This window comes from Drosophila navojoa, chromosome 3 (assembly GCF_054131105.1).
Source record: "Drosophila navojoa isolate 15081-1374.11 chromosome 3, UAZ_NAV_1.0, whole genome shotgun sequence".
NCBI lineage: Eukaryota > Metazoa > Arthropoda > Insecta > Diptera > Drosophilidae > Drosophila > Drosophila navojoa.
Genome location: NC_142891.1, coordinates 28,086,064 through 28,112,037, shown reverse-complemented (window position 1 = coordinate 28,112,037; position 25,974 = coordinate 28,086,064). Strand labels below are relative to the sequence as shown.

General features: G+C 35.8%; 1 protein-coding gene across 8 annotated transcripts in view; it reads right to left on the bottom strand.

Moving 5' to 3' along the window:
• The window catches only part of nAChRalpha6 (nicotinic acetylcholine receptor alpha6), a 137,027-nt gene that overhangs the window by 109,988 nt on the left and 1,065 nt on the right, over positions 1-25,974 (bottom strand). For 5 of the 8 annotated variants that reach the window (XM_030385786.2, XM_030385785.2, XM_030385784.2 and 2 more), the window contains exons 2-3: positions 13,895-14,889; positions 913-1,839 (exon numbers count right to left, since the gene is read on the bottom strand). In XM_030385786.2, coding sequence (XP_030241646.1) covers positions 913-979 — 67 coding nt within the window. In that variant the 5' untranslated portion in view covers positions 980-1,839; positions 13,895-14,889. Of the gene's footprint in view, positions 1-912; positions 1,840-13,894; positions 14,890-25,974 lie in introns of those variants that run through there. The other 3 variants (XM_030385783.2, XM_089256984.1, XM_089256982.1) reach the window with 2 other exon arrangements.

Sequence of the window (25,974 nt, the reverse complement as noted above, 5' to 3'; positions counted from 1 at the left end):
TTGGTTGACTGATTGATTGACGGCCTGATGGCGTATAATAGAATGTGAACAGCTATCAACTTATAATCAGAATCGAATTGCTTTGAATACTTGTGTAATTTAAATTGACTTTTAAGATATATTTATTGCGGCCAGTAAGAAAGTTCAAGTCGCGAGTGTCTTACTAAGAGATCCGAGGTCCGTGTATACCACGCGAATATCTAGTTTTTCTTCAAAAATCGATAGCCTGTCCCGTATTTTGTTAAGAAGTTAAAAACATTGTTGAAAATCAGTAATAAATTTATATATACTACATCTTTAGCGCTAGAATCGCCAAATTTTAAATGTTAATTTATCTGTACTTTATAGAATTTTATTTTTTGTTAAGATTTACCCCCACTCCTATATCCCCCCCTCACCAGAGGTGCAAATGCTTTCATATCCATGTTATAATCGTAATCTAATGAAGATATTTCATCCACAAGAAAAGTTATAAAACAGTTAAATTCATACAGTAAGCCCACACGCAGTGCACTGCAGCTAATGCGTGCTTGTGAGTGTGAGTGCATTGGTGCATGTGTAATAATCAGTGAAATTGCTCGGAAGGTTCAAGGGATCTCATAGTCAAGCAGTTTCGATTAGAGCTTTTTTACATGTTTTACTAATATTTGTCTTCTTTTTATTAAGATCTTACTCAGCACAAAACATTTTTCACAGGGTATATTTTAGTTACACATATATTTATCTAATTCAAATTTAATAAAATTCCGTCAGCTAGATACCTCAGCTGAAGGTGAAAATCTCTTCTCATACCATTTGCACTCCGCATCCATTAACTAATTAATGTGAATAATATTAATTTCGAATGAATTAAATTTTCCCTGTGTGTGTGTTGTCTGTGTGAGTTTCAAAAATTGAAAAGCTTGCACTCACCTTTAATTATCACAAGGAAGATCAACGCGACAAACAGCGACAAGCACGACGACGACGACGAGTCCATGTCCTTGGTTTTTTGTTTGTTGTTGTTGTTGCTTTGCGTTGCTTTTAGTTTGAATTGCAAATTGTTGCTGCTGCTATTGTTGTTGTTGTTGTTGTTGTAGCTGTTGCGAGAGTGAAAGTGTCTGCAACAATGTGTTGGCCTGTCGCCCCGGGTTTTAAGTAGCCAGCACCCGGCTTGGCCCTCGCCACGCCACCGCCTGGTCGACCTGTTCGTCCTGTTCGTCCTGGCACGTTTGCCGTGATTAACACTAAGAGCGAAAAGACAAACGCGTTGAGTGGGTCAAAGTTCAGCCAAGCTCAGCCAAGCACTCGCTGTCTCTCTTGCACACTTGGTCGCTCCTCGTCTTTCCCCCTCTCGTTCGCTCTTGTAATGTGTAAAATATTCGTTCCACTTTTATCTCGTTTTGGATTTTAGAAACTCGTCTCTAATCCACTTTCATTAATCTCTGCAAATATTTGCCAGCGAAATTTCTTAATTCTCTTTTTGGGTTCTCTCTATCTCTCGCTCTCTTTTCAATGTTATTTATTTTTTACTTTTCCTACAGTGGTTTGTTTGCACTACTTTTATTTATTTTACTTCTTTTTTGAGGTTATGGCTGTTGCAAATTTAATTTCCGGTTTTCTGGCCACGCAGTTTCAGCGGGTGTTGTTTTTCTTTTCTGTTCAACCAGAGACTCAGTTTTTATTTTATTTTACATCATTTGAATACAACTTCAGCTTTATGTGATTTTTTACGTTTTTTATTTTTGTTTTAGAAAGAGCTTGAGAAACCTTTGGTCGCAGCTGGTAATGTTAAGTTTAAAATTTTAGTTTAGTCTGTTCAGTTGAATATCGTTGTTTCGGTCAGTTGAGAAATGTTGCCTGAAAAGGAAAATCTAAAATTATTAACGCCATTGTAGTAAACTTAAGATATAGATCAGATTTGTATTTGACAGGCAAATAAAATTGAGTTTAAGGAATTTTCTTGTCTTATGTACATTATATCTATAGAGAGGTGAAAGTGAGTTAGTGATGCCACGACTAATCATGCGATTCACAATAATCGATAATATTTTGCTTGTATTGTCGACGAAACTCTCAAATGAGCTGCAAGTGATTATAACTGTTATCGATTACAGCTTTCTAAACTATTTTACCCGATTCCAGACCTTTTTAATAAATGAATATTTACATATATATTCTGCAGCATTGCATTATACAATATCATAAGATCCAATATAAAGAATAAGTAGTTTTTTAATGATTATTAAATTATTTTGCATCGATTATTTTAATTTATTCAAAAATTAGTAATATATTCACAGAATCATTACTTTTTCGTTTTTGAAGAGTATATAATTATAATTAATAGTGGGAACTTTAATTTAGTAGTATCTCTTAAATCATTATATTCGAACTTCCACTAATTTCTCATTTATCCCCTTTCATACTTCTCAGCTGTACGCTCTCCGATCTTCTACTTTTTCCCGAACACTTCAAGTCTATATCAATCACCTCCTGTGATTTTTCCTATATACATATGTCTTTTCTTTCCTTCATTTGTAATCTCCTTAGTTTGTTTTCGTTCAATTCTATGTTTTTATACCCTGAACCCATTGAAAATGGGAAATCAGGGTATAATGGTTTTGTTAAAAGTATGTAACAGGCAGAAGGAGGCGTGGCAGACCCCACAAAGTATATATATTCTTGATCAGGGCGACAAGCTAAGTCGTTTTGGCCCTGTCCGTCAGTCTGTCCGTCCGTCCGTCCGTCCGTCCGTCCGTCCGTCCGTATGTATGAACGCGTCGATCTCAGAAGATATAAGAGCTAGAGACCTCAACTTTTTTTTTAAATGTCCGTATATATCGCGCGCATATCAAGTTTATCACTAAAAAACGATAACTCATTCCGATACTTTTTTATCGATAAAAAACCGTATCGAAGATCACTTAAAAAATTATATCTCCTACATCTTTCAAGCTAGAGTCTCCAAATTTAAAATTTATATAAAGATGTATTTTATACAATTTCGGTTTTTGTTAAAATTTACCCCCCACCCCTAAATCCACCCCCTCACCCTCATCTTTGTAAAAGTCGTATATCAAATACTAGAGACTTGTGCTTCGGTATACACATACATTTTAACATTATGATTACGTTCTGAAAGTTTCATTACGATCGTACGTCTAGAAATTAAATTATTCAACAAATAAGTTCTCATAATATTGCCAACACTGCAGCGCAACCCAAGAGCAATCGCCTGTATATGTGAGTGTGTGTATATGCGTGTGTTTGTTTGTATGCGTGTGTGTGCGTGTGTTTGTTTGTATGCGTGTGTGTGTGTGTGTGTGTGTGTGTGTGTGTGTGTGTGTGTGTGTGTGTGTGTGTGTGTGTGTGTGTGTGTGTGCGTGTGTGTTTGCTAATTATTATTGAAATATCAGTTACTTGTAGGGTTCAGGGGATCTCGTAGTCGAGCAGTCTCGACTAGAGCTTTCTTTCTTGTTTTGTATAGTTTCTTCTGCATTGAAAATGTTAGTTGTACGATTCTCTTCTCAGATATTCAATTCTCTTTTTGGTTGTCATTTGAATCATGATTTACTTCAACCTGTTAGCCAAAAACCCGCCAGAGTTTAATCCCCCTAAAGTCCTTAATCCCTTCTTTTTATGTGCTCTTCAAAGAACTGTAAAGTTATTTCAAGTTCTAGCTGAGCTGTAGCTGTAAATAATGCCAAAGAGATAAACTTTTCTTTTAACTCTATCTCATTAGCCGATTCCCCTTTCATACTTTTTACACATTTACACCTTTAAACTTTTGCTTGCTTTTTCGCAAGTTTCGCCTTTGGAAGTTACTGCTCTGCGGTTAAGTATATATAGATTTATATATATGTATGTGCGAGTGTGTGTATATATATATACGTCCATACGGACTGCATTCTTTGTGGCCACGTCGAATAGAAACCACAACAAAAAGTTGGCCAGACTTAATGTTTAATTAAAAATTGTGCACACTGTTTAACCCTATTTTGGGCTTTGACCTCATTAACTGACCAGCCGACTGTCGTTTGTTTGCGTCTGTCACCTTGCCACGACGCGACGCCCTTCAGCTCCCTCAACTCGTCAACCCGTCAGCCTCTCAACCACTTGGCACCTCGGTCCCGCCCACATTGATTAGTTTTTGTTTTCGGTCAACAAACTTGAGTAAATTAAAACAATGAATTTGCGCAAAAAACGCGCAAAAACAAAGCCAAAAACAAAAAATACGTTAAAATGCAAAAAAATAAAAAATAAAATACATAAAAAGAGGAGTAAAATATGCGCGCCTGGCGCAAATTAAAAATCCATAAAAAATGCTTGCAAGGGCGGCTGCCTAATGGGCGGGGCGCACAAACGCGTTACTGATGCTCGGACAGCGAGCCCATAGGGGGTTGCAGAAGCAGGCAGAAGGCCAGGCAAATGGGGCTGAGGCTAGGGCTGAAGCTGGGGCCTGGCTGAGAAATGCAGTAATTGAAATACATGTGGCGAGGCTGTGTGTTTCGTTCCGCTTGTTCCGTTAAAAACGTAGAAGAAGAAGCAACAGCAACGAAGCATGCTTTCAGGCGTCCCCCTCGAGCTGGCGCGGCCAAGCCACAAAAACGTATACGTGCGTGGCACTTTACAGGGTATTGCAGGCAAGGCACTCTGTTCTCGAAAAGCTATGGATCTATGAAATATTATTCATAATCTGAATAAAAAGTTCTGAAAAATATATTTTGAATACGCTATACAAGTTAATAATAATTATAATATTGAATTGTATATCATAATTATTAAAAATACATTATGTTAATAAAAGTAATTAATAATCATAATTAGAGTAATACAATATGAAAACTAATAATAACATATAATATTTAAAATTTCAATATTTTATATAATATGTGTATATGTATAATCTTGATATTTATTTTCTTTTTTTTTTATGGGAGGTTATATATTTATTATAAAAATATTCCATATTAAAAAGAAATTTTTTTTTTATTATTATAATAAACTATAAATATTATATTAATAAAATTAATAAATATTATATTAATATATAAATATATTAAACAAATATTCTTTATTTAAGGAAAATCTTCTTCCTTCTTTTTATGAAAGTTTTTAAAACTATCATCAGGATAATTTCTCCTCCTAAAACTGTATTTTTTGCTTCAGCCAGTCTTCAAATATTGCATTTGAAGTTGCAAAAGTTATTTAATTCGCGGTCTCAAACAGAATATTATATATTTTGCTATAGCAAATCGCGAATTTGTCTTTGTTGTGGGCATAGCTGGGGGCTATCGCCCGACAGCCCTCTCCGTGCCTCTCATCTTTATTTATTTTCTGGCTGGCCCTTGGCCCTAGCGTTCATCCACCCTATTTTGGCTTTATTTTGTCTCTGGCTTGCGTCAGCTGTTCGCGTAATTAGGGGTTTTATGAGTTATGTGGCAGGAAATGAAATGAAATGCTGTAAAAGTTTAAATTGCAGAGACTCGGTAGCATTTGCTCTAGGACTTGATTTTTGCCAGTGTGGAAGCGTGTTGCCGGGCAGTATTTGTATTTTTCATTGTTTTTTATGAAATTGCTTTGGCCTTGTCGTGGTTAATTAATTTCAAGTTTAGTTTTCCCTTTTGTTTTGTTTTTCTGCTGCGTTCGCAAAGTTTTAAAGTTAATTTAATGCTTCACCAATGCCTGAGTCATAGACAATGAGCCTTGAAATTGAAAAGCCACTCTACGCCTCCTGAGATTTCCCCCTCTCACTCTTTCTCTCTCTCTCTCTCTCTCGTTCTCTCTCACCTGACCGCAACCCATTTTTTTGCCAATAAAAGTTGCAGTCGCTTAGGCGCGACAACAAAAGCTAAAACAAAAGCAGGACGAGCGCAAATTGAGTCCCTTTCGACTCAAAGTTGAAGGTGCTTTGTGAGTTCCCTGTGGACAGAGCTTTACACCTGGCGAGGCGCTACATATTTTTCACACATTATAGCGGCAGAGTCGGCAGCCCGCTGAATTGGCAGAGTTACCAAACTGTTTTGCTTGTTTGCATAGCCCGTTTCCCCAGCTGGGGATACACTTTTAGGCGTTTGCTCACCTGAACAGAGCTCGGCTCATAATTGAACCCTATGGCACACTCACTCACACATACACACAGACACACTCTGCTGAGCAAATTTGTTTGAGTTTATGCTTTAGGAAGCGTAAAAATCGCCAGCTAAAGCGATTTTTTGGCGCTTGCATTTTATGCTGCTTGCACTTTGAGCAAAGTACAAAAAATTTTGTAATCGAATTGTTTACATGGGACAATGGCATATTAAACCACATTATGATAAGCAAAGAACTGTTATTTTTAGTTAGCAAAGGGGCAGAAAGGCTATAAGAAAATGAAATATGCATGGGGCTGAACGATTTCTCAACCACATTGAAGAAGAATTCTATTCTTATTATTATATGAATAAATGTTTATGTGGCCAGCAAAACTAAGAGGTAAACGTGCTCTTGATCTGAGCTGCCGGTCCGTCTCATGAAACGCATGAAAACATCTCTTGAAAAAAAAAAAAAGAAATAACAACTTTTGAAATTATCAGAATATAGTACAAACATTGCTAAACCAAGTAAGAAGGCTCTAGTCGAGACTGTTCGACTAGGAGATACCCTGAACCATCCAATCTGATATTCTCTGCTAACTGCGCAGTAAGCAGCGACTGCACTTGGGCTGCACTGCAGTGTGGGCAATATTATGAGAATTTATTTAATGAATATATTTGTAGACTAACAATCCTAATGAAACTTTCAGAACGTAATCATAATGTTGAAATGTATGAACGGACGAACGGACAGGGCTATATCGACTGAGCTCGTCGTGCTGATCAAGAATATATATACTTTATGGGGTCTGCGATGATTCCTTTTGTCCGTTACTTTTACTTACTTTAATTATTCACAAACATATTAAACCCTGGTTTCCCATTTCAATGGATTCAGGGTACAAAAATGTTTATAAATTCAATAGAATATAAACGCTTTATGAAATTGCCATTTCAACACACAATTTTTAAAATGCAAGCAGAACTCAGGTTTGTAAATAGATGAATACATATAATTTTGATTATATTCTAAATCAGATAGCTCCCTTTAATCTGTGTTTATTTATTTTATTTTATTTTATTTTCAATAATAGGTATAGCAGCCAAAACGATAATAAAAATAATAATAGATAATAATAATAAATAACAAAATATTATTTTACGTTTCAAATTTTATCAGCAAGCTAGACAAAACATTAAATAAATATAAAATGAAATATCAAGGCAATAAGACTTTTATAAAGAAAAAAGACCATAAAAAACATGAAATTTGTAATTTTATATATAATTTTTAGATGAGACGCACTATAAGAATTTATGAACAATTTTTATTGTTATATATGCTATATATATATATATATAATTGACTAATCGACTAATTCTTATTTAGGAAACTCATTGAAAAACGATTGGAATGAGCAATTTATCAGAATTCTGTCGACCTGCCTCACTGCATAGATGCCTCTGCTAATTGTTAGCTTTAAGTCTATATGCCAAAACAGATATACCAAATGCCAGCAAATAATCCATTGCTGAGCTGTTTATCAAATACACACACACACACGCACACACATATATATAAACAGTTAGATAGACAAATACCAACGCAATGCCACACACACTCGCGTAGCTAATCAACAAAAATGTTCCACATTCGTACATCAATGCGGGTTAAATTCGAGTGAAATGCACTTTCAAATATTTATGTGCAAATTTCGATGGTAGAATTTCGTTTTCCTGTTGGTTTTCATATTTAGTTTTGTTTTTATACCCTGAACCCATTGAAAATGGGAAATCAGGGTATAATGTTTTTGTGTAAAAGTATGTAACAGGCAGAAGGAATCATCGCAGACCCCATAAAGTATATATATTCTTGATCAGCACGACGAGCTGAGTCGATATAGCCCTGTCCGTCTGTCCGTCCGTCCGTCCGTCCGTCGGTCCGTCCGTCCGTCCGTCCGTCCGTCCGTCCGTCCGTATGAACGCCGAGATCTCAGAAGATATAAGAGCTAGAGAGCTGAAATTTTTTGTGCATACTCGTGAATACCATACGCAGTACGAGTTTGCTTTATTTTTTCGATAACTCATCCGATAACTTTTTTATCGAGAATAATCGAAAAATTGATTTTGTTTTTCGAGCCTCATCGGAGTACTATTAGACATAGAGACTTCAGATTTACTGTGTATATATATATGATGAATACAAACATTTTGTAATCAACAGATTTTGGATACCACGCCCCTTCGCCCCAAATTTGTAAAAAACGTATTTCAAGTACTAGAGACTTGTGCTTTGGAATGTACACACATTTTGACCATATAATTACGCCCTGAAAATTTCATTAAGATCGTATGTTTACAAACGAAGTTATTCACCAAGTAAATTCTCATACTATCGCCCACACTGCAGCGCAGCCCAAGCGCAGTCGCTGCTTACTGCGCAGTTAGCAGAGCGCGGGCGCGTGAGGGTGGATGCATGTGTATGTATGTGTGCGTGCATAAAAGAAGTGCAGAATGATAAGAATATCAGCTTGGAGGGTTCAGGGTATCTCCTAGTCGAGCAGTCTCGACTAGAGTCTTCTTACTTGTTTTATTTCTTTTTCGCTTTATATATTTAAAAGTCACTCGAAGCTGGCCTTTCCCAGCAAGGGGCCAGCACTCGACGGCACTAACATGCCGATAAATACTCGCACACACACTCCTACAGACACTCACACACACAAGCCACATGCAAATATTGCCATGCGTCGAGCGTCGAGCGTCAAAAGTCATTTGGCCAAATAACGCTGCATACTTCTGCGCGCGCGATTCAAGTGCGGTTATTGCCGCGCTCTTAGCGCACTCTGCAGTCAGCGAGGGTGTCGGGCTGTGGGCAGAGCATGCTCATGCCATGGGACCTTTGTTAGCCTCAAGCGCCCAAACAACAAGTACTTCGTAATTACAACAGTCACCAAACGCCAAAGAAGCAGCTGTTGGACCAAGAAAAGAAGAACAAAATGCTGGAAAGGTCAGGCAATTAGAGCTATATACTCTGTTATTAAATAAGTAAACATATAGGTACTGTTTTAAGCTAGAAAACATCTTTGACATTAATAATGATTGTATACCTTGGAGAATTTTCGAGTTGCTTTTCCATATTGTTTTCATACCTAATCCTCATTGAAATGGGAAATGGGTATATTGGACATTAAAAGTATGCAAAAAAGAGGCGTGGCAGACCCCATGAGGTACATGGCTGACCGTCTGTCCGTACATCCTTATGTATGAACGCGTCGACCTTAGAAGATATATGAGCTAGAGACTTAAATTTTTTTTCTTGTCACGCGCAAATTTTAAATTAAGACTCGTGCACATTTTATAGAAATTAGTTTTTTTTTACTATCCACAGCTAAAAGAAACTTGAATTAGTTACTTGTTTCCACTTCTATTTCTATTTCAGCACCTCCACGCCTAGTTTTCCGCCTCTTGAGATGGGATTACAAAGAAGTTTCAGTCACGGCCTTTAATTAAATGCTTGACCGAAAAACCAAAAATTTAACACATGAATTTTCATTCAGATATCATCTGCAGCTATAATCTATTTGGGCAGCTGCTGTTGTTGTTGCAGTTGAGTATCATATACGAATACAAATACACAAGTTAATTTCATGTTGGCGCAAAGGAAATGGCACTGCAAACAAAGCAAAAGACAATGGCCGAGCAACGTGCAGGACGCAGCCGAAGGGCCCAGACAGAAATTAAATTGAAATTGTGCTACGTGCAACAGCATCAGCAACAGCCGTGCAGCAGGCTAAAAGGGAAATAAAGCACAAGCCATTGCCACAAAAAAAGGAAAACAGAAAAGCTGTGCAACAACAAGTGGCCAGGCAGGCAGGCAGGCAGGCAGGCAGGTTGCCAGGACATACGGCGACACGAGGACAACACTAACGACAACGACAACGGCAACGGCAACGGAAGCAGCCGGTTGCAACCGGCAGCTCAACTGTGTTATTATACAAATGCAGGCAGGCCTCTTATAAGTTGAAAATTGTCTCAGATTTAGCAAGAGGTAAAAACGTGTACGAACAAAAAACTAGCTGCAGCTGCATGACAACTTTTTAATGCCCTTGCCTGGCCAGGAAGAAGAAGAGTTTAACTAGAGCTTAGGCAATGATTGAGTTGCCGCTGGCTACAGTTAATGCTAGCGAATTTATATATCTGCGGAATGGACTTGACTGGGTACATATATATACATAATTGTGCTGTTGTACATCTAAACAAAAATAGGAAATGAATATAATTGATTACTTATTTAAGTTTAAATAGTTCGCATGTAACAATTAAAGTTGTAAGATTCCAATATAAATATATTTTTATGTATTCTCCATTCTACTTTAGGGTCTCTATAGAAATTTATGTTTTGAAATATATACATTTTCCAAATTTGTAGATGTATAAGAAATAATATAAAGGGATCCTTGTATATATTCTCGTAACCTAATACTCAACATTAAAATCTCTTATGAAAGATGCTAAGGCATAAACAAAATTTAGGATGAAATATAAAACTAAAGATATTTGGCTAATAGATATTGCCAATAGTACAGATACGTATTACTAGTAATAAAAAAATTATTCGATTACCTAATACTTACTTTCAATTAATCGGTACGATTCAATAATCAACAGTAGCAATTTATTGTGTATCATGTATCATTATGATTATTCGTAACATCCCTACCTATTACTACGTATCTATACTTTATATTATTTGCACAATTTCCCAGATATTAAATTGTGCTTGGAACAGCTAATGGATATTTCCCATAACCCATTACTGATTGTGCTTAAGTAAGGACATTAATATATTAATAATCCTGATTGCACTTTAAAGACAACCCCTTTTAGTAACTTTGAACTGAATTTTTCATACAATTCGGTTTCAATAAGCAAATGTTTTATGCGTGATGGGTAAAGCATTAACTTTGCTTTGGCCTAACGTGATTTCCCCAGTGAGCTTGTGCGGGCGGGCAGACCTAATCACATAGCCATTATACACTGTGGCGTTTGGCCATAAAACAGCAGATGCAAACAAACAAAAGGAGCTGCGAGCCGAGGCGGGACGGGGCCAGGCTGACTGACACTGAGACTGAGACTGAGACTGAGACTGAAGCCAGCCACAGCAAAGGAAGCGCTCAACATTATTTAGGTTTAATCAGCAAAGCAGATTTGCATGGGACAGTTGCCTGTGCAGCAATGAAATAAACCAGCTGGAATTGAAAGATAGACCCCGAGACAGTGCCAGACATGGAGAAATGGCTAGCTAAACACACACACAAACACACACACACAAACGCACACACACGCTTACTACTAGTGAAACATCAAACAAATGGCAATCCTCACTAACTCTTGCTGCAGCTGGGTTTAGTTTGGAGCGGTTCGGTTTCGGTTCGCTTGGTTGGCCCGAGCGCACAAAGGCAAAGACTATTATAAACTGTTGACAACTGGGGAAATGAACTTTTCAGGCAAAATGACAAACGTCCGACAGCCCGACAGCCTGACAGACTGACAGACTGACTGACTGAAGGACAGACGGACTGACCGGACCAGCTGACCAGCGCAAAACACGCCATTCTGCATTTAAATTAGATGATGCCCTTTTAAAAGCGGAAATACAAGCGTTCGAGAAATGCGTGTCTAAACGCATTTCGTGCGATTTCGCACAAAAGTGTTAATTAAAAAACATTGCCGAAGGATCAGAAATGTATGATGTATCAGAATGTATACTAGAGAAACGAACAAAAATATATAAGGGAAAACAATTTATTGAAATTCTTCAATTGCATGACTTAAATGGCAATTTAAAAAAAAAAAACATCCCTAAATGGATTTATGTTATAGAATCATGCCTCAAACTTCCATTTACCAAAAAATATATATAGATTCTTTTATAGCCGCCAAGGCAGTTCTACCTTCTAAGAAATTCGATGAAAAATAAAATTCGATTGCTCTTTCAATACCAAAATAGCATCAATAATTGAAAGATTGAATTAGAATCAATCGATCAGCTGCCAATTCAATTTAATTTGCCCCCCCCCCCCCAAAAACAAAAAAAAAAAAAAAAAAAAACAAAAAAATGAAAACGAATTTTGCATAAAATGGGGCAAATAAATTATTTACAAAATTTTTCAACAACTTAAATGACAATAAAAATCACTTGTTCCATAAAAGTGTCCCATAAAATATATTTTCGGCTATTAAATGTAATTTTGGTTTACGAGAATTTTGCCTCTCGCTAACAAAGAAATTTACTTCACTTTAAAGCTTCCTTTAACATTTTGTTCTTCTCTTGGAAATCAAGCAAATTACTCATACATGAATAATAGAAAATAAGAAGGGAAGCCCTTTTAAATAGCTCTCTTTATTTAATGATGAACAAATTAAAATTTTCGGCTTGCAATCGATGCTGAGCACTCAATGAGAAGCAATTATTTTTCGCAGGGAAGCAAAATATCTCACAACGATTCGAGCAGGAGGGCAAAAAACAGCATTTGCTACGAATGACTCGCATTTCTGTGTATTTTTTGCCTCTAGTGGAATAAAAAGCAAATTAAGCAACATTCGCTTGGTGGCAGAGCAAGGGCAACAAAAAAAAAAAAAAAAAAAAAAAAAAAAAAAAAAAAAAAAAAAAAAAATGACGTGTCGAAACACGTTTTCCTGCGAATCCATTACGATAAATTGCAACAAATTTTTGCTCAACTGTTGTATGTATGCGGTGTGTGGTGTGTATAAAAAAGAACTCCTGCAACATTTGAAAAGCGCCTTGAATGCGAAACATTCGCTGGAGATGCAAAAAAAAAATTGTACTACAGTCATCGAACCAATCTCCTGTTTTTCTTCCAATTTTTCTTTTATTCCTGTTTTTTGTGCATCTAACGAAAATTGCTTTCGGTGATTTTTATTGGATTTTCACATGGACCTAATACAAAATTCATAACAGCCAAAAAATATCAACTGCAATTGCAACTGCCAGCTGCCTACTGCCTACTGCAATGAGCGACGGCGCGCCGCAGTTGCCAGTTGCTTTATCGCCATTTAAAATGTATTTTCAGTCCGTTTTTGATGGCTGGACGACACTCGCTCCGACAAGCTCTTCTCCATGCACTATTCATGCTAGTGGAGCATACGGCATTAAGCATCGCTTATACGCAATTGAGAGTGCGCTTACTACTTAGCAATGCTTATACGAGAAATTCGCATCAATAAATACTTTCCCCCATTTTTTTTTTAAATTAATTCTCATGATGTTGGATCGATAACAATAATTGTTTGTCTGTCTGCCTCCATCTGGGTATATATAACTGCTCATTGAAAATGGTAATCATAAGTATCCTGGAATAATACTCCTTCAATTCGAATTGCTTCTTTGGTTATTTTCAAGTTGAGAAACAAGCAAAAGTCACCCGATATTAGTATATCTATGTATAACACATGCTTTAGCATATATGTATGTATGTATATATATATATATATATATATATATATATATTCAAATATTTAGACGACCTCTCCTAACGCTATTCTCCCACTGCGTATCCCAAAAGAAATTTTATGCGCACAAATGTCTTATGCTAATATTATTATTTCCTTTGAGAATATTTTATCCAATCCTTATCATTTTCTAGAGTATTCAAAGTGCGTTCCGTTGGAATTTGCTTTTATGATTTCCATTTGGAAGTTGACTGCACTGAAAATTGTGCGCAAATTAAATTTGCGCATTTCGCTAACTTAGCTGAGTCGATTTTGTCTTTTTTTTTTTCCTTTTTTTGCAAGTATGGGATATTCGTTGTACTTACCCAGCGAAAGTGTTGAGTGACGTGCGTTGAGTTGTTGTTGTTGTAGCTTCAGTTGTTGTTGGTTGGCTGTGGCTGTTGCTTTTGTTGTCTCGCTATTAACTTGCCTCAGTGGTTGTCGTTGCTGTTGTTGTTGCTCTGATGACTGCAGCTGGAAGCGGGCGATGGCCTTTTTTTCGTTTTGGCAATGGAACAAACACAACAAATATGTTGATGAATGTTCCATAATTAATTGAGAAATTATTTCAAAAATATTTGTATAGCTATTTTGTTTTTGTTTTTTTTTTTAATGATTTGTTTTATTTCAGCTCTTTGCGTTTTGTTAGGCTTTCATTGGTTTTAAACTCGTTTTAAGTGGTGAATTTAATGACGTGCGTTTGGGATTTATTTAATTATTATTACCATTTGTTGTTGCATTTATTGTGTGTGCTTTTGTTGTTGTTGTGGTTGTAGTTGTTGCAGATGTTGCTGAATGATTGAATGGCAGTTGCAATTGATGATTGGGCGCTTGATTGGCTGGTTGCTTGGCTGATTGACTGAATCGAATTTGAATTGGTATTTTTGATATTTTTGATCTGGGTTGGAATTGCGTTTGCATTTTTGTTATTAATTGGCAAAGTTTAGCTTATTTAGTTTAGTTTAGTCGAGTTGAGTTTGAGTTTAGTTTAGTGTTATTTAGATGCAAAAAGATACAGAGAAAAGATACAAAGATACAGATGCAATTTGAATTTAGCATTTTAGACTATTTTATTTTAATTTTTTGTTTGTTGTTTTTTTTTTTTTTTTTTTAACTACATTTTCCTTTATAATTATGAACACTTTTGTTATTGTTGGTTTCTCTATGAGGTTTATCAATTTCTTTTGTAAATATTTTGTTTTCTTTTTTTATGGCTTCAATTTTATTTAAATATTTGCATTACGCATTAATATGTGGTGTACGATTCGCTTTTTATTATATAAAAAACCTTATTTAAATTAAATGCGTAATTGCATTTTTGCTGTGCGGTATTAAAAAAGAAGAAATAAGAAGAGATTAAAAGATAAATTCTCATGAGTATTTACGGTTGTTTCATTTTATTTTATATACTACAATATTTGCTAAATTAGCTATTGTGAAACATGCAAATGAGAGCGAATTAATGAATGATTAATGAAGAGCAGATTTTTACATTGAATTCCATAACGTATTGATATTTGACTTTAATTCATTTTTAATTTTTATATCCATTTGAATATTTATTAAAAATTAAATTACAAACAGATTTTAAAATAACATAACTATTATTTGTCTTTTATAAGTTAGTTAAATACAAATATGTATATATATATGAATATAGGCATATTTATATTCGGAAAAGTATTTGAATTCCATATGGGAAATTAGCTAAAAGTATGCTTTGCTTTTTAAAAAAAAAAGGTAACGCTTTTATTTGTGTTGTAAGCGAATAATATTCATGGACAGGTTCTCCCTTCATAAAAAGGATTTTATATCTATAATATACAAAAATATATATATATATTTTTTTGTACTTTTTGAGAGTGGATATATAGCCTACTTCGTATGAACATAATAAATCAGGCTCAGTGGTCGTTGGAGCACCTCTATTATCGTCTTGCTCTTCCTTTTTAAAGTGAATTTTAACCAAATTACAATGAGAGTCCCTCAATCTCTCTGCCATTCTTTTCTCTTAATTCAAATCAACTACTACTACTACAACTAATTTCGAAAAAATCCCTATAGTCGCTCATATATAAAATTTTCAGTGATTATCACGTTAACATATTGGGCCACACTAAAGCTACTTTCAAAGGAATGCTTTTTCTCCTCCTTAAAATGGTTTCCATATTGATTTATAAAAAAAAGAACCCGAACCATTAAGATTTTTTTCCTTCGAGCCGTAACAGCTCGTAATTAAATGCCTTCGGATAAGCCATCCCATTTATCTGTAAGCGCTGCCAGCGATGTAATTTGATCATATTTGTTTCCTCAACATAATAGCTGTGGCAATTGGTTTCACTGCCAATTTGCTGATGAACAAAAGAGCTGGCCACAAATTAAGCTGCTGCTGCTGCTGCTGTTATTGTTGTTGTTCTTGTTGTTATTGTTGCCCAACACTGCACGCAATTTGCGGCATTATTGCGCACTGTCCGCCGTCAAGCGTTCTGTAAAGCCGTGCAAATAAACATCTTCAGTAGCCACCCTGTTGCATTGTTTCTGGGCATTACAGCACAAAAGCCAATTGAAATTGAAGTGCAGGTCCTTGTAGGTCGTGAAAGAGCCATTATTGGGCGGAGGCTGGGAATTTTCAACTATTTCTAATTAAACACCGGAGCAGAGAGAGGCTTTAATTTACTTTGCCCAACAGTTATGCCCAATCATATTTGTGAAAGTGTCTGGAAAGCATTCGCAGCATTCGATTGCGCCGCTCACAAAACTGTCACAGCTCATAACATCCCATTCAATACAAAGCAAAAGAATAGTAAGAAGCAGCATGGGAAGCAATTCGCCTTGTCACGCCCCGACTCGTGCCCCCAACACGTGCCACGATTTACTGACAAAGTTTCGAGGGTCGCCACTCGAAAGCTGTAACGAAAGCAACTAAGCATTAGTTTAATGCGGCTGCTCCCTGTCCTCTGGTAGCTCGATTAGATAACTATGAGTGCTACGAGTGCTCGTCTGTTTGGATAGCTGAGCGCAAAGTTGAACAAAAGTCACTTTAAGCAGCAGCCATTGAAATTTCCGTTATGAGAGCGAGCCATGAACCACACAAAAAAATGAAAAGAGCACAAAAAAAAAAACAAGAAAAGTATTATAATAAAAGGATAACAAAAACTGGCAACAGTGGCAGAAAGCTATGTGAAAGGCTAGCCAAATACCCTACATGAAAAGGCACCATAGAACGTTGATCGAATTGAATCAATTTCGATATGTTAAAACGATATTTATCGATATTACATATAATGGAAAATATTGTACATATGCAATGCAGATCTATTATTTCTTCTTTGAGCAATCGTTTCTCGTTTATTTTCTTCTTCTATCTTTGCAGTTTTACATTGTTTATATGTATACAAAAAAATGTAGAAACTATTTCTGTTAAATTTTCAAAATTAAAAAAAAAAGAAACTTTTCTTGTTTCACTAGTGGTTATCTAACCATTTCTATTTTATTTATTTATTTAATTTATTGTGAAACAATCAATGGGCAGAGTTAACTTTTGTGCAACAGTTATTTAACAGCCCGACATTATGGATTAATGTTGAATGAACTTGAAGAACGTGGGGCCTTCCAGTGTTGCAGAATGCTCTGTGAATCAGAAATCTTGCCAAGTGGCCAACTGAGCGCCGTTGCTCAAACGTTATCTACTTCCTCAGCGCGCCAATTTAATATACCCTCTAAATACCCTTTGGGGCACACAGAAATGTCAAAAGCAAAAGAGTTGAGCCACTATCCAAAAAACGAAAGCTGAACGAAATATGGGCAGCAAGGCAACAATACAAAGAGAAATCGAGAGAGAGAAAGAGAGAGAGGAGAATGGAAAGGAAATCACTCGGCTGGTTGGTCATTGCTGTGTTTGGTGTTGCTAAAGAGCGTTGTTATTTATGACAATTTCATTGTCTTGTCTGCTCGCTGCCGTTTTTACTTCCGCCTTTGGCTTGTGCTTATGCCTCGACCGACAGGGCACACGAATAGGAGCAGAGAGGAAGAGAGCAGAACATAGGATAGCATCACCTTTGCCTTTGCCTTTTGTAGCATACTTTTATGCGCGCGGCGTTATCAAACGTTTCCGCGCTGTTACGCACAGCGTTACTAGGCAAAGGGAAGGGCAGAGGGCACACGTTGATAGTTTCAAGTTTAGAGCTGGTAGACATATAAGAAGCTGATTTCCCGGTTTGGTTTCCTTCTAAATTCAATTTGATGGCAGCTCCGCATATTCAACTTACACTACTCTATAATAGTATTCAAGATTGTTTGCAACTATTTCTGATTTAACGGGTAAAACCGTCAACCTTTGAGATTTTGCTAAATGTTGCCTGTAAGCATACAAATGTAACTTGTTTTGCATGCTAGAAAAAACTTGTAACTTGAGACTTAAATGTTCATCATGTACATCATTGTAACTTTGATGAAGTCGGAAATTTGTTTAAATTTGTTTAAGATAGCATCCTATAAAAATACTAAACTTTCAACGAATTAGAATGAACTTGACTAAGGGGCAAGTTTTCTTTGTTAGATTCGTCAAGTTCACAGCAATTGTTTTTTGATAAAAAATACAGTATATTACGAAAATAATTATGTGATTTGAAAAAAGTTGTATGTATATAGAAAAATAAGGTGCTTTATTTTATGTATTGGTATATATTTTACAAGTCAATAGCATTCTTTATACTCAGGTTCGCAAATTGATTATATAAATATGATTTATTAATTTGATTTATTCTGTTCATAGATAATTATTTAAATATTTACTTTTGTAGGGTGCCAAAGGGCCCTTTTTTTTGTAATTGACTTGGAATCACAGCTCTTGGCTAACACTATAATTGATGAAAAATCTCAACCCATTGAGGACTTTACAGCAATATTTGCTCATATTTTCACACAACATGACAACATAACTATATAACCAATTATAACAAAGTAGATAAATAAGAATAAAATAAGAATTATTAATTTTATATATTTATTTGAATAAATTAGGCAGAATAACTAATATTTATAAAAGCAATTACAATTAACATTATTAAAATTCAACTACATATATTGCTTTCAATGTCAGTGTTGTCTCTGTTCAATTATTTCCATTTCCATTCCATTACAAGGCCTTGCTTGGAGAGTGTCTGCCGGGCAACTGTCTCTGGCGTCCCTCATGTTATCATTCCTGTCTATAATTTTTTTCACGCACTCTGATTTGCACTGCTTTTTAAGCATCTCTATTTGTGTGCGTCTCTCAATGTATGTGTGTGTGTGTGCATGCGAGTGTGTGTGTATGTGTACTGTCTCTGTTATCAGTTCAGAGAACTCAGCGTTCATTGATGGAAAATTTGAGCGCAAGTGTGTTTTGGCGAGAGGCTGAGTTTTTTTTAATTCGCAGCTTGAGTTTGAGTGAAAAATTCTGGAAGTGGCTCAGGCTCTCACAGCTCGAGAGTTGCCGAGCTGTGTTTACACTTGGAAGCGACGAGGACGAGGACGAGGACAACGATTGCCGAGACTGCCAATTGTTGCAAACGGCAGCCGCTAGTCGGGATAACAACCAACCAGCCAGGCAGTCAGCCAGGCGAGTCCTGTGTGCCATGTCTTCGTTTTTTCTTTTTTTTTTTTTGCATTTGTCGAAGAGTCCTTTTTGCTACGCATACAAAAAGTGAATGTATATATGTATATATATATATATATTTATGTATGAGCAATTTGAGCAGCAGTTGGATTAGAACTTGTTTGGGTTAGTAGCTGATATTTTTCGGGCGAGTCTTAGGAATTCTATTTAATTAACCCTTGGCTGGCAATTGTCATAAATCTGCGCACGCCAGCAAAAATGCTCCTTTAAGTGTTTTATGGCTGGCGCATGTTGGCGAAAGATGAGCGAATGTTGTTGTTGTTGTTGTTGCTGTTGCTGTTATGTGCTCCAATTCACACATATATATACACACACACACAGAGAAGCACATACTTGCTCTCTCTGATAGGCACTCTCTGATAGACAGCAACAACAATAGATTTGCAACTTGTTTGCTTTGCTGCTGCTGGTGCTGCTGACTCCTCCGTTCCTGCCTCGTTGCTCTTTATTTATGATTTCTTTTTTCCTGATTAGGATAGGCTTTTGATCTATGATGAAAATCAGTTAACCAAGCGTGCAACACTCTGCGGCGGGCAACACAGCCAAAGCAAACATAATGAGCAATTAAAAACTTTTGCAACACAATTTCAATCGTGCCACCTAACCTCAACACTGGCCTGCCGCACTGCGTGGCCATTAAAAAATAAAATCAACAACAACAACAATAGTAACAACATAAACATGGCTGAGTTCGTGTCGCTGGGACACGGAGTCGAGCCCCAGCTGTGGCAACAATGATGGATGCGAGCTGAGGCTGCTTAAGCTGCACGTTGTCTGCCACATGTTGCAGCAACTGCAACGACTCTTGGTTGCCACAAATTTCGATTTGATACTCAGCGTTTAATGCACTCAAGGACTCGCCGAACGGGCTGCCTTAAATCTAAAGTGATCCTTAGTAAATTCATTATTTTTGCTTTGAAAATTTATTTCGAGAAACGTATCTGTCTTTTAATATATGAGAGAAGAGAAGAGAAATCTTTCAAATAGAACCTTCAGCGTAGAACTGAACAACTTCAAAATTCAAAATAAATCGAGCTTAACTTATAATATAGTTTAGCTTCCTTTTTGAATATATAATAATTTATATATTTAATAATTAATATACAATGATAATAATAAAAATAATAAATTTATTCTAAATAATTATTCAATTGTAAAATTGTAAAATTGTTTTTATTTTAATATGAGATTCTTATTAATTATAAATCAAATTATTAATCAATAAACTAATTGTAATAAAATAAGAACTAAATAAATGCGTGTGTGTGAGTTTACCTGACTATCAAATGTGAAATCTAACAAAAGTGTGCCCTCCCTCGCGTTCCTACATGCTTTTCGACGCCTGAACCTGCCTCCACTATTTGTGGGTAACCGAAAGTTGTAAATCTTCCAACTTACGTTTAGTGCAACAAAGTCGCGTTTCATATGATGGACATAAACGAGTAAGCAGAAAACTTGAGCAGCAATGGGCGGAAGCTGGGTCAGGGTGGGAGCCGTACACAAAGCAGCAGAAAAGGTTAAAGTTAGGGCTGCCACCCGGGGAAAGCATCGAGCTCCACAAGAAATTCGGAAGAAAGAAAAAATATGCAAGAAAATAAAAGAAAATTCGATGCCGGCGACGTGCTACAAAATCAAATAGAAAAGCAAAAACGCAGACGCAAGAGCGAATGAGCAATAAAAGTGCGTGAAGACAAAATAGAAAATGCCGAGGAACGGAGCTGGGCGAAGGGAGCCAACAGTCGACAGTCAGGACGAAAAGGGCGAGCCAGCAATACGATGACGAGGTCGAAATTAATACGAGAAATCACATTAAAACTTCCATTCGAGAGGTCGTGAAAACTGAGTGAGAGTTGGAAAAACGGGAGCTGGTGCGGGGGTTGTTGAAGCTTTTTCGGCTGGGTTAAAGACGAAACATATTGTGCGTAGACGCACGAGGAAGAGAAAGCAAAAAAAAAAAACAAAAAAAAAAGTGAACGAGCACAGAGAAACGCGCGCGCTTCGAGTCAGACGCACAGACAACGTGTTTATGTTTAAGTGTTTGGGGTATACACAGAATGCGGGGGCGTCACACGCACACACACATGCATATATAGGTTACATATATACATACATATATAAAGTGGAGCAATTTAGACGGCTTGATATGTATTGGTGTTCATTCTTTCTGTGCCTTCAATTTGTGTTTTAGCATTTAGGTGTGTTAGATACATACACACGCACACATATTTATACATGTATATATATGTATATGCTTTTATGATGTCTACACTGTCGCTTATCAGGGACCTACAACAACAACAACAACAACAACAACAACAACAGCAACAGCAAAAAGAGAGGACAACAGTGAGCTATGTTTGGTAATATCTTTGAAGCGGGCTGATTTTAATGAAGATAGCTTAAGCTGAATGACAGCTAGGGCAGGTCTCTAAGCATGTGTGTGTGTCTGTGTGTGTGTGTTGGCTAGGCAGCAGGTGAAACGCCGCTGGCTCAACTAAACACTGGACACTGATAGATGACACTGACAAGGAGTAGTCGGGGAGTAAGCAGCGTCAGCGTCAGCAGCTGAAGCTGATTTTGGCATTGATGAAAGAGAGGCGGACTAAATTGGAGCTCTAATGGCGAGCAGCTGCACCCAGCATGAATCTATGGACGGCAATCACATTGAATCTAAATAAGATAATTTTTAAGGTAACTAAATGTTAGCTAATTGAAGCAGAAGTTTCTAGAAGTCTTTCTAATTGAATATAAATATTGCACATAATAAAAGTTTATAAAATTAAGATTTATTAACTATCACAAGGAATTACTATACGGAAAGTAAAAATATTAGAAGTACATGTTGTAGATTATATAGATAGAAATACTAGAAACTGATTGCTTAAGCCCTGAACCTATGGAAAGCAAGTAAGAAGGCTCTAGTCGAGAGTGATCGACTAAGAAATACCCTAAGCCCTCCATTCTGCACTTCTTTTATGCACACACACATATACATACACCCACACGCACGCATAAGCCCGCGCTCTGCTAACTGCGCAGTAAGCAGCGACTGCGCTTGAACTGCACTGCAGTGTGGGCAATATTATGGGAATTTATTTGCTGAATACTTTTTGTTTTGCAGACGGAATATCCTAATGAAACTGGACGTAATCATGACATTAAAATGTATATACATTCTAAAGCACAGCTCTATAGTACTTGAAATAAATGTGTGAAATTTATAAATGTAGGGCGAAGGGGACGTGGTATCCAAAATCTGTGAATTACAAAATGTTTGTATTCATCATATGCATATACACAGGAAATCTAAAGTCTCCAGGTCTAAAGTATTCATTTGAGGCTGAAAAAACCAAATCAATTTTTCGATTATTCTCGATAAAAAAAATTATCGAATGATTTATAAAAAAAAGGACAAACTTGTACTTCGTATGGTATACACGAGCATACATACCGAATTTCAGCTCTCTAGCTATTATAACTTCTGAGATATAGGCGTTCATAGAGACGGATGGACGGACAGACGACTCAGCTCGTCGTGCTGATCAAGAAGATATATACTTTATGGGGTCTACGGTGATTCCTTCTGCCTGTTACATACTTTTCACAAAACCATTATACCCTGAGTTCCCATATTCAATGGGTTCAGGGTATAATAAGAAAACAGGCAAAAGAAGGCGTGACAGATATCAGGCGACGAGCTCAGCCGATTTACCCCTTATATATCACGGGCAGATCGAATTTGTTTTCAAAAATCGATAACTACTCCCGTTTTTTGTAATCTATAAAAAACTCTATCGGCTATCAAACGATATCTGCTACATCTGTATAGCTAAAGCAGCAATATTTCCAACACACATAGATTTGTGTTTATTTTATAGAATTCGGAATTTTGTATAAGGCTGAAATAACTATTCGAAGAGTTGAGGTTATCTCATAGCCGAACAGCCTCGACTAGAGGTATTTTATCTAAATGTTGAAGTAACTATTGTAGCCAATCGTAATTATGAGTGCATGGAGAACCATTTCTTTACATAAAATCGTAGAACTACACAAAGTGCAACTGCATTTGCCAAAGGCAAACTTGAATTTAAAATGCTGTAGAAATATTCACGAGATTTGAAACTGCAATTTAAATCGATAATGTCACCAATAACCTCGTTCTCTGACAGATCAACCAAAAAATAAAAAATATAATAAAATAATAAAAACGAACCAGGAAAATGCTCTGAGGCTTTTCGCTGGAATTGTGACTGGGATAAAATGCGTTAAAGGGAGGAAATACTTCTGGAAATATTCGTGGAAGCCCTTGAAACTATGCTGAATGGATGTATCGCACTGAAATCGAAATTTAAAACATATTGTACAATAAGAAAAATAAAAATGAAAATATTTATTTATTGAACTCTGACAATTTATTGGATCTTTAATTTGTGAAGAATAAATATGTATGTATAATAAATCAAGTAATTGGCGGAAGAGAAAATAATTTGAAGTGTGCGTAAAAAATGGCAGCAGGAACTGCCGCTTGATTTGACCCTTTCTGTTTTCATACAAATATTTATTAATACTATTTAAAAGAAGATGTTTTACTTCACTTAAAAACTTGCAAAAAAATAATCTTGAACATTGAGTAGCAAATCAATTTATCAAATAATAATCTAATCTATATGAAAATCCGATAATATTATCGTGAATTAAAACTCATATTTTTTTTACACCTTCTATTGATTTGCACAAAAATATAATAGCAACCAAAAACATGTCAAACCGGAAAATAAATGTATGGATCTGGCCGTATATGAGTAATCTAGAGTCGGGAACGCCCGATGGCAATATTCTTACTTCAACTAAAGTACGAGCTAAAGTAAATATAACATGTAGGAAATTCAATGATCCCTTCAAATGTGTTTTTCATTAAATTTCATAGAGGTTTCATCCGTTGTATAAAAGTACCACAATAGTTTGGGATAAGTCCAATTAGATGACTGCAGCAACAATTTCTCTCTCTCTCTTTAAAACTATGTGCCAGACCAAATGATTGATGGCAAATCTGCGTGTGTGTCTGAGTGATTATGTGTGTGTGTGTGTGTGTGTGTGTGTGTGTGTGTGTGTGTACATAACTTGCCAATCAGAGAAACAAACACACACGCAACAAACACATAACAAAACTTTTCCTTGCCAATTTTTTTTTTTTTTTTTTTTGGAGTAAATTGAATGATAAGGCGGCACTTGACGAGTGGGTGTGGTCAGCATAGAAAGTTTCTCACACTGATTGATAGCAGGGCAAAAGTTAATTGCATGTGGAACACTCTAAAGCCCCACTCAATCATTTGCCGCCCCCTGCGTACTCCCCCGCGGGAGCAGAAACCGCAAAAATGCAATTCAAATGCAGCGAACATTGAAAATCTGGGCACAATGCAAATTGCAATTTAAAGTTGTTCATAATTAAAATTTAATTACCGCAGCGCCAGGCACAAATGTGAAAGAATGAATAAAGATGACTTTATCTATCAATAAATTGTTATAAATTATTGAGTTATTCAGTAATTCATTAATTATTACGCATACGACGCGTGAACAGCAGCAGCAAGTGGCTGGCACTCGGCCAGCTGGTTCGTTAGAGTCAGTTACCACTGTGCCAACAACTGTCAGACACAACAGTTATGAGACAAATAACTGACATGTGAAGCGCAGTGGAACGTCAAATACGAACTACTTTTGACTTTAAATTGAATAAACTTTGAGCAAGCATAAAATCCAAATTAAATTTAAAGCTTGCATTAAATTTAAATACTTCTGAGCTGAATTTAATTGAAATGCGAACTCGTTGAGAATTTAATTTAGTTATTTATTGTACATTTCAAATATGGAAAAACTCATTTTCAAAACATGTTTTAGCTTTATATGTATATGAAGTGTAGTTAGATTTTGCCCTAATTATTTTTTATAAAAATAATAAAACATATATATAAAATATATTAAATAATGGGGAATCTTTTCCTGACTTATATTTTAAATATATGAAGCAACAAACAGTTTTCCCTTTAATTTTCATTATTATATTTTTTCTTATTTTATAATATATTCATCATATTTCTGAAAAAGGTATTTCGGTACAAAGCAAATGCATATTGCTTCATTAATCTATTATTTATAATATTCCTAAGTGAGCGGTTAGCTCAGAAAATGGTTTATTACAAAATTAGGTTATTACTCAAAAAAAAAAAAAACAAAAAAAAATTAGGAATTTTTAACTAAGTTTATAAAGAAGGGTTTTTTAATGACAACATTAATACAAATCATCATCTTCATTTTTAATATTTCACAAATGTTATGTGAAAATATAACAGAAATTAAATAACAGGACTTAAATTCTTTATTTAAACTGAAATGATCTGCATGAATATACATATAAAGAACATATATGTATATACATATGTATATATACATATTCTCAAGGGTATGTAATTAATGCACTCTCACAAACAAACGAAATTTATTTATTCTTTCCAAGCAGAAACCACAAATCGTTAAAACCACAACCAAAATCACTTTTTTATGACATTGAAACAGCAATCGACAAAAGCTCTAAAGGGAATTTTATTTTCTGCAATCTGAAAACAAATAATAAATAATAAACAAGTTTGGAAGGGATATACAAATTAGTTACTTTGGGTTTATGCAAAATTAGTTAACTTATTTAAAATAATAGGAAACAGAAACCAAAAAATTCTCATTACTTGAGAAAAT